The sequence below is a fragment of the Haplochromis burtoni genome, unplaced genomic scaffold (assembly GCF_018398535.1).
Source record: "Haplochromis burtoni strain Fernald_Lab_line unplaced genomic scaffold, NCSU_Asbu1 Contig_40, whole genome shotgun sequence".
Taxonomy (NCBI): domain Eukaryota; kingdom Metazoa; phylum Chordata; class Actinopteri; order Cichliformes; family Cichlidae; genus Haplochromis; species Haplochromis burtoni.
In genome coordinates, this window is record NW_024582401.1 from 1,588,500 (window position 1) to 1,597,541 (window position 9,042).

General features: G+C 43.2%; 1 protein-coding gene across 12 annotated transcripts in view; it reads left to right on the forward strand.

Moving 5' to 3' along the window:
* Positions 1 to 2,068: 2,068 nt before the first annotated feature.
* LOC102289464 (peripheral plasma membrane protein CASK) overlaps positions 2,069 to 9,042 on the forward strand; it is a 50,141-nt gene continuing 43,167 nt past the window's right edge. For 6 of the 12 annotated variants that reach the window (XM_005919982.3, XM_005919983.3, XM_005919977.3 and 3 more), the window contains exon 1: positions 2,070 to 3,240. In XM_005919982.3, coding sequence (XP_005920044.1) covers positions 3,176 to 3,240 — 65 coding nt within the window. In that variant the 5' untranslated portion in view covers positions 2,070 to 3,175. Of the gene's footprint in view, positions 3,241 to 9,042 lie in introns of all 12 variants that reach the window. The other 6 variants (XM_014332916.2, XM_014332915.2, XM_014332917.2 and 3 more) reach the window with 2 other exon arrangements.

A 9,042-nucleotide genomic window follows, 5' to 3' on the forward strand; every position in this document is an offset into this window, starting at 1 on the left:
ATGTGTGCCAGGTACACGTGTTGGGTACACATGAAATTTAAAGGTGAAGGTTATTTTTCTGTCAAAGCTATTAAGTGCAGGGCTGTCTCTCTGCGTGTGTAGTGATGGTTTCAGGGAATTCATGCATGTCAGTGCAACCAGATGTATAGGAGTGTATAAGCGTATGTGCATTTTTCATGAACTGCCAGTTTCACATGCAACCACCATAAAAAAAATATCCCCTTCCTTGTTACTATGGAAACAGAGCTCTTGTCTTTTTGTCATGTGTGCCGTTTTCCCTTTCCTTCATCATTTTCCTATTCATCTCTCTCCTTTTATTGCATACTTTCCTTCCAGTCTCACTTTTTTCCCCGAGCTGTGTGTGTGTGCATCAAATGGAGGGTTGTTCAGAAGCAGACAGTATGATGACCACATCAGCAGCCAATCGGATTATCGGTAGCTGCTGGTGGGCTTAAGCCAATGGGGGAAGCTGGCAGGTGATGCTCGAGGAGAAAGGATGCAGCGGCATGGAAACCGCAGAGGGTGCCCTGTGAGAACAGCGCCCTCTAGAGGGGGGCTGGCCGTCTGAGTTCATTATTTTGCTTTAGTGAAGTACCTCACCCAAACGCTTTTATTTTTTTCTTTTCAACCCTCAGTTGTAACCACTTTCATGCAAAGGTAATTTGTAATTGGAAAACATAGCTCTGCAATATATAAAACAAAACGTGTCTCTGAAAAAAAACAAAAAAAGACAAAATAAAACGGGAGAATAAATGAGAGAAAATTCGCTTTTTAACTGTGATTCCACAGAAGGAAACCCCCCCCCCAAAAAAAAAAAAAAAAAAAAAGGACATATCTCTCAAATATATGTTTTAAAAATAAAGGTAAATATAAAATTTCTTTATATTTCCAAGGAGCCAGACTTTAAAAATGGTCTTAAATAATAGTTCTCCAGGCTTTTTCTTTTGGACCTTGTCTGCCTTTGCACTCATTTTCAGTCTAGTCCCTGTACCGGACTATTTTCACAGGAATGTCTTTTGTTTGTTGGTTTGATAAGCAGTTTGTTCCAATTTCTTCAGTTGAATGTATGAGAAATAGCACATGCCTCTTAATAATAGTATTTTTGCAATCTGGAGGTTCCCAAAAGGCTCTTAGCTGAAAACTTGCCACATCTCAGCTGTGTCCCTGTTTTTTTGTTTGCTTTTTTGGAAACTGGACTAGTGGAGAACAAAAGAAATGGCAAAAAGGCGTCATAGACAAGCTCGTTACTATTGTACTAACTTTGCCTCATATACTTACACATGTAGTAAATGACTGCATACATTTTCCAAATGATTCAAGATTTTTGCAGTTCTCTACGTCATATAAAATCCAGTGCAAATAGGGTGAATTAAGATGGACGTCTTTAATAAACGGGATTTGATGCCTTTTTTGCATCTTTGATTTGTTTTACAATAAAAGTGAAATTGGATTTTATCAATTATTTATTAATTTATTCCACTTTCCCCCTCATTTTCTCCTTGGAACGATGTCTATTTAGGGTATTCAAAATGGAGCAGTGGGAGACAGGCCTTTTACCATCACCTCTAGGGGGCTTCTCCGCCCGTCTTTCCACACCTGAGGAGACCTTACCTGCGTGTCTGCACCGGGGGAACCCGCACCTGCAAAAAGCTTACGCGAAAGTAGATAATTACGCGTTAATACTTGAACTACAGTGCTGAGGATGCCCATTTGAACTGAAAAAAGCCTTTATTTTCGCTAGTTGTCTAAATTCCACAGAGGAGAATTAGAGTACACATCAGTGGCACAATTTAGCGGTCACTGTCAGATTAATGAGATAATGCAAACGCTATGCTGTCCATCAATTTTGCTGAGAAACCTCCCGAAAGACCCATGGGAATTTGGGAAACACTGAGTACAGCAGTCACCCACGCTTAGACAGCGATTGTGAAGTATACGGTTTTAATCCCGTCGCTGGCAGCCAGGGTGTGGGGCGTGAGTCCTTAGTGGCAGATGAGATTTATGGAGAAATAAACTGTTCGAAATGATGGAGAGAAGAAGAAGGGGAAAGGGGAGGGGGGGCTGACGTAAGGTGATGAGGTTTGGACGGTCGACGCCTGCGCGGGATACACTGAATGCAACGGTTGGAGAAGAGATTAAGGAAACTGCGCCTAAATCGGACCCCACAAAACGCCATCTTGGCTCGAGCGACGCAAGGAAAAAGACGGGAATCCGGGGCCCGCTTTCCCTGGCCATTTCGGCTCCGGTCGGAACAGTTTCCCGGGCGATAGACAGGGAGGGAGGAGCCGGGCATTTCTGGAAGTCTGAGAAACAACCAGTCAAAGCCAGCCAGCCTGCATCTGATCCAGCGAAAGAACTGGAGCAGCGGCGGACGTCGGCTCGGCTGTGCTGGAAGACGACATTAATTGAACACCCTCGAGCACAGACGGCGCGTGTAGCAGCAGGAGCAGTCGTGGACATGAATGTGAAGGTCTTCCATTTAGGCTCGGGAAGCTGAAGCGTATTGTATCCCGCTCACGTTACGGTTCCCCCCCCCCTTCCTCGCTGGGATAAGCTGTCTGTGATACCACTGGGCGTGCACAGCGCAATAACGGGGGGAGCCAACCTGTGATTTCAGCGACGACTAAGCTCACATTTAAACCCAGCTAGCAAACCGTTCTTTTTTTTCCCGAGAGTCTCGTTAGCTTGCGGCGAAGGGGAGCATCTTGGTGGGTAAGGGGAAGGCATCCGTCGGATGCTGCTGAGGGGGGACTCCTGTGCCCCGGCGACAAGCACCAGTAAAGATACAAACCTGAGGCATGCAAAGAGGGATGTTTTTCTGCACACGAGCGAGGAAATCTCCACGCCCCAGGGTCTGCTCGGTGGCTACTGTTTAGCTAGCTCGCTGGCTAGCCCTTCTACAGGAGAGTAGCTCAGGAGAAGGTGGGGCCGCGGAGTGACAGCCTTGGACGCCAGCTAATGTGGCTAGCCGGCTAAGTTGGGCACACGTTCGTTTTTCCCCCGTTTATCACATTGTGCCCGTGTGTGCGTGTTTGTGGGGTTTAAAAAATACAAAGTGTGTGTGTGGACTGGCACAGGTGTAAGTCCATTCAGCAAGAAATTACGTTGTCATTGATCCCTTCGGAGCCCGTGGTGTGGGTGGAATATCTTGAGGAGAGCATCCTCGTTTACCTGAATGACCATGGCGGACGACGACGTGCTGTTCGAGGATGTGTACGAGTTGTGCGAGGTGATTGGCAAGTAAGTACCTCGCGCACTGGCCTCTCATTTACCCACACAGGTACAACGCAGCTGCAGTAATTTGGCTGGGGTCTGTTTTTATATGCTGACCCGCACATTTTTAAGGTGGCAGTCCACTGAGAGAAGGGGGTGGGAGAGGTAGTCTTCTATGTGTAGAGCCATACAAGCTTGACATACAGTTTTGTTAAAGTCCTAATAGAAGTGAATAAACTAAAGTGATACTGGTCGCAGCTGTTAACAGTATGGCTGGGAATGTGCTCGGTGTTTTTGCTCTGTGCGTGCACTAATGCATTTATTCCAGCTGGCTGGGGATTGGGAATTCCTAATTGGATGATCGCCACACCTGGAATGTGAGCTCATAGACTGATTGGCCGGACACTTTAAGAATTTGTCATGTTGAGTTTTCAGTGGAAGGGGCACATTAAAAAAAACAATGTGGTGAAAAGTTTGGGGGGTGGGGACGGGATTGACAGCCCTGCCTACCAGTCAGTCCCCTCCCCCCTGCAGGCCTCCACTCTGTGGAGATCTGAGGGTCCATTACGGCTGTTGAGGGGAGGGGAGGCACAGACCCTCAGGCCTTTGGTTTTAATCCTGAAAGTTCTTGTTGCCTTGGTCACTAATTGGTGGGCGCTCCAGGACTACTGCCTTTTAAGGCTCAATAATGGACAATGTGGCGAACAGTGCATTTGATGTACTTGAATGGATGAGGGAAATAAATATGGGAAATTGAGAAAACTTGATCAGACTAGATCACTCATTTTGTGTCTTCTATAGACTGTTACTGACTTGCCTCACACTACAGTTGTCAACCTACCTGTCACAGTTACAGCACAGCCTGCACAGAGTGCCTCATTTTCAGAGGTAAATGTATATGTGCACGTTATCTTCATAACTGGGGTGTGACTCCCTGCAGCCAAAAGCAAACACTGAGGGAGTGCGCCGAGCTGTTGTATAGGTATGGTCACAGAGCGCAGACAGCTTATACAAAGAGCAGCAATAGTCAGGGTATATTTTAAGCTTTAGGAGGAAAAAGTGTATTTTGGCACCAAGAAGACCATGAAATCCCACTTATCCAGCGAGCTCTTTTGTGAAACTGCGGTTGATAGATCAAGTGTGTTGAGTCCTGGCATCTTGGGATGTGTTGCGGGGGGGGGGGGAATCATTTTTCCTCAGCTTAGAGCAAGGGGGAGCGGGGGGGTGCTGAAGCTGATCAATGGAGACAAGTGGAGCTGGGAATGTGATGGCCCTGAGGCTAAGGATATAAATAATGCCAGCAGACATTGCAGCTCGCTGCCTTCTTCCACTCTGTTTTTTAACCTTATGTTTTATTGCCCACATTGCGATCGGTAGCCGAGCACGTGGCAAACGGCCAAGACTCGAGGATGCTAATTACAATTTCAGTTTTGGAAAAAGACAGCTGTCATAACAAAACGAGGTGACCTCATAACCAGTGCCCGGGTTTGATTCCCAATGCATGTCACTTGCCTTTTCCACACTATCCATTTTTCTTTTTGTTGGCATTTCATTAGGTTCAATAGAATGACAGCACCCTGTCAGTGAAGGACTCCTCTAGCCTCTATGTTTTTTTCCCCCCTGTTTTTTCACCTCAGATTAAAATTCCAGGAAGTCTATTTTTGCTTTGAGTGGATGTCCGACTTATCTGTTCATCAGTGAGACAATCGTAGGCGAAGTTCTTTGGAATAACACATTAGGTCACACGAGTGGAAAGTACTGTGATGGAATGATGGAGTAATGGAATATTTTCCTGTGAATTATCAGTAATTAGTTTGTCTTTTGCTTCCTGCCATGTAACAGAAGAGCTGGGATGGTGATTTGTCTCATTTAGTGATATTTGCTGTGCTGTATAGACACATGTCTTTTCAAGATACGTAGATAAACCCTTAGATCTGGCCTGACACCTTTCAAACTAATATCGTTGTTGTTGAAATCTTAAAGAATTTGAATGGGTAGCATTTGGAGCACTGGGATAGCTTAACCGTTCTATAATAATCTCCTCTAAATTCAGATTGTAAGGTCTTGTTGCAGGTTAGTTCTCCTGAAAGACGGTTGGTTAGTTCCCGGAGAGGAAGGTTTTGTGTAAAGCTGTTGATAAAAATTCTGGGCTGTTAATCAGATCTTAATTTAATTTCAAATTTTTGGCTTTTAGCAACAGAAAAGATGAGAGAATCTGGAGAAAGCAGTCAGTCTTTTGTATTAATTTTTTTAGTCTGCTCTCATTTAGTGTCGTTATAAAGAAAGTGGTGTTTTCACCCCTCCCTGCAAACCACAGTTTAGTTCCGCTCTAGGCAAGATGGTGGAGAGAAAGAGAGAGCCTTTGGCCAGCACAGTCTATCCAAAAGAAGTAGAAGTCGTAAAATGTTTATGTATTCCAACCCATGGAAGGTTAATTAAAAGTTGACTGCAGCTTGATTTGTGTTACGCTCTCCCCTTTGTGCTCAGTGCCATCGTTCTCTTTGCAGGCCCACTGAAGTGTGCTAGTCTGATGCCACCTAGGCCTCTCGTTGCCCCTGTCTGTGGAAGCTGCAGGGACCAGTGTTTGCCCTTGGGAAAGAAAGGCCATAGCAGGGGTGGACACACACAAAAAAAAACAACCTTCTTTCTAGGCTAGTTCTGGCCCTCTCGCTGTATTTTGTCCATGTGTGGGCTATACATTGAAAATCATTGGCCAATCTGGGCCTAATTCCTGATCTAACATTGTGTCCCCCACCACACCCATTACTTCAGAAAAAATTATAATTTTTAACCTAACAATAAATAATAATTTTAAATACAGTTGATGAAAAAGGATTGCGATCGTGATGTTTTCCATAGTCGAGCAGCTGACCTTGTATCATAATATTCCTGATGGTAGTGTAGCTGGGCTAAGTTGTAACCTGGACTTTTGTGTGTTGTTGCCATGTGTGATTGCACACAAAACTACTAAAATAAACTCCTTTTCCACCGGGATGCTCTACCTTCCTCCTGCTTCTCATTATTTTGGATGGAATGGTGTGCTTTTTCTTTTCTACAACACTGAGAGCTTCACAAGGGTTTAAAACTGCGAACCAAAGCACATGAACTCAAAATATTTGAACAAACCAGAGTCCTGATTTATCGGATTTGTAGATGCATGGAAACAAAAAAAGAGATGAATATGCTGGTGTAGCATTGCTATAAAGAGAAGCTATGATTGATTTTTACAATTCCTGCATGTGTGTTCATTCACCTCCTCGGTGGTTGTTCTAGCCTTATTTCAGTAGAGCGAGGCCAGACAGGTCAGGTGTCAGCTGCACTTCAGATTACATTAAGTGAAAGGTGACACAGCGTGTTGACCCGGCACAGGCAGGTCTACCCTGCTTTTTATGTGCTCTTTATTTGTAATTTACATAGTAAACATGCTATGAGCATATTGCAGTAACAGCAGGCCTGCTTTTCACATAGCTGAAGCATCAGCAATGAACTGAGGCAATTTAATCCCTTTCTGTCTGTAATGATTCTGTTTGAATAGGACTGAAGTTGTTGAAGCACTATTGGAGTCACAGTGCTCTTTATTTCAGCCCTGGGGTGCTCATTAGGGCCAAGGATATTGGGATGTGCGACTCACTCTGAACCAATGAAGTGATCAGTCCTCTGGCTTATTCTGAGTGAGATAATTAAATTGCTTGGGCGACATTTAGATCTTCCATTTTCATTGATTGTTTTATCATTTTTTTGTGGTGTAATGTTGCTTTCTCCCCAGATAGATGCAACATTTGGCATACAAATGTTAGACAAGATGCTTTGCTGCTGGAATGCCAAATTGTTTCGTTATTAGGATTTGCTTTGGTTTGAAGTACGTAAAATGGGCTGTCACCTGGGTGAGTGTTTAATAGCTTCAGTCAGGTTTAACTAACAAAACTGATCAGACACAGGTAACATTAATCCACTTTCAATCAGAAATCACTGTAACTCATGTGTGTGTTTTAACCAGTCCATCCCTCAAGAAGACGTATCAGAAAATAATTTAAAACATTTGGGACTGTACATTAGGTGTGTCATGATAACGACAATATTTAAAGGTGAAATATTGGTATTATGTCATAATGTGCACATTATAATAGCAAATAAGCGTGTGATTGTTCTTTTTTGTTTGCCTTTGTACACTTGTGTTGTGTAAATAATATGCTGTAATATATACATTGCTTGTACATGTTTTTCTGAATGGTATTTGTCCATAAAAACAAGCAGACTACTTTAAGAAAAGTCTAAAATTTGTCTGCAGTCAAGTAATCGTGTAGGAAAACATGCACAAAATGTAAGGCAGACATGGATATAACAACTGGCTACTAAATCATAAGAAAGCCATATAAATGATATAGTAGCCACCACCAGTGCTGCTACTTGTGCAGCAACAACATTTATATTTACGAGCAAAGCTGGCAGTTATGTGATAATAAACGTGCACTTTGAGTTGCACAAAAAAAAAAAAAGAGTAAAGCAACTGAATTAATTTTGTGCTCTAATAAAACTAAAATCAAAAACATGAATATATATTAGTTTCAATCAGTCTTTGTCAAAATGCTAAAAAAATTGTAAATTACAGCCTTTATGATGAGGTTTTGGTGGAGATTTATTGAGAATTGGGACGTGTACATGACTTACCATGAAAGTTGTTTTTGCAGTTAATTTCTAATGCTCTTGCACAGAGTGGGTGATAATCCGGTCTTTAAGTCTGAGGTCATTAGCTGCGTCCGGGCCCAAACTCCGCTGCAGGTCCCAAAGTCAAACGATCACTAAAGCATTACTGGGAGTTGAAAAACTGTCTAAATTTCTTCATCTTTAATGAAAAAGAGCAGTGTTGCTACTTTACCAGGTGCAGCGATTAAGTTTAACATTCAGGCATCCATGAAAACAGAATTTTATTAAATTTAAATTTATTAAATTTAATGGAGTTAGAAGTTAGCAGGGTGTTAGCTCGCTAGCTTCCATCTAAATATAATATAGAATAGAATAGCCTTTATTGTCATCGTACAGAGTACAACGAAATTGGAGTGCCACTCCCTTGGTGCAAGTTTCAATAATAAATATAAATGTAAAATATAAAAAGTACAAAAAAAACCAATCGTAAGTACTCAAACAATAGTATGTACAATATATACAGGATAGCAGCATTAATATAATGACAGTATGAATAGCAGCATAATAACCCTCCAACTGAACACCACGAAAACTAAAGAACTTATCTTGGACTTCAGGAAGGGCAGAGCAGACCCGGCCCCACTTTACATTCACGGGAGCTGTGTGGAGAGGGTACACTCCATGAGGTTTCTGGGCGTGCAGATCTCTGATGACCTCTCCTGGACTGCAAATACTACGGCGGTGGTTAAAAAGGCCCAGCAGCGTCTCCACTTTCTGAGAGTGCTCAGGAGGAACAACCTGGAGGAGAGGCTGCTGGTGACATTTTACAGAGCCACCATAGAGAGCATCCTAACGTACGGCATAACAACATGGTATGCAGGGTGCTCAGCTGCGGACAGGAAAGTACTGCAGAGGGTCATCAACACAGCCCAGAAGATCACTGGCTGCTCTCTGCCCAGCCTGGAGGTCACTGCAAACTCTCGGTACCTCAGCAGAGCTGGCAATATCATCAAGGACCACTCTCACCCCAGCAACCAACTGTTTGAACTATTACCGTCAGGCCGACGGTACAGGTCACATAAAACCAGGACAAACAGATTCAGGGATAGCTTCTTTCCCAGAGCTATCACCGTAGTAAATAAGCACAAAAACAATTGAACCTATTCCATACCGTCACTGTCATTA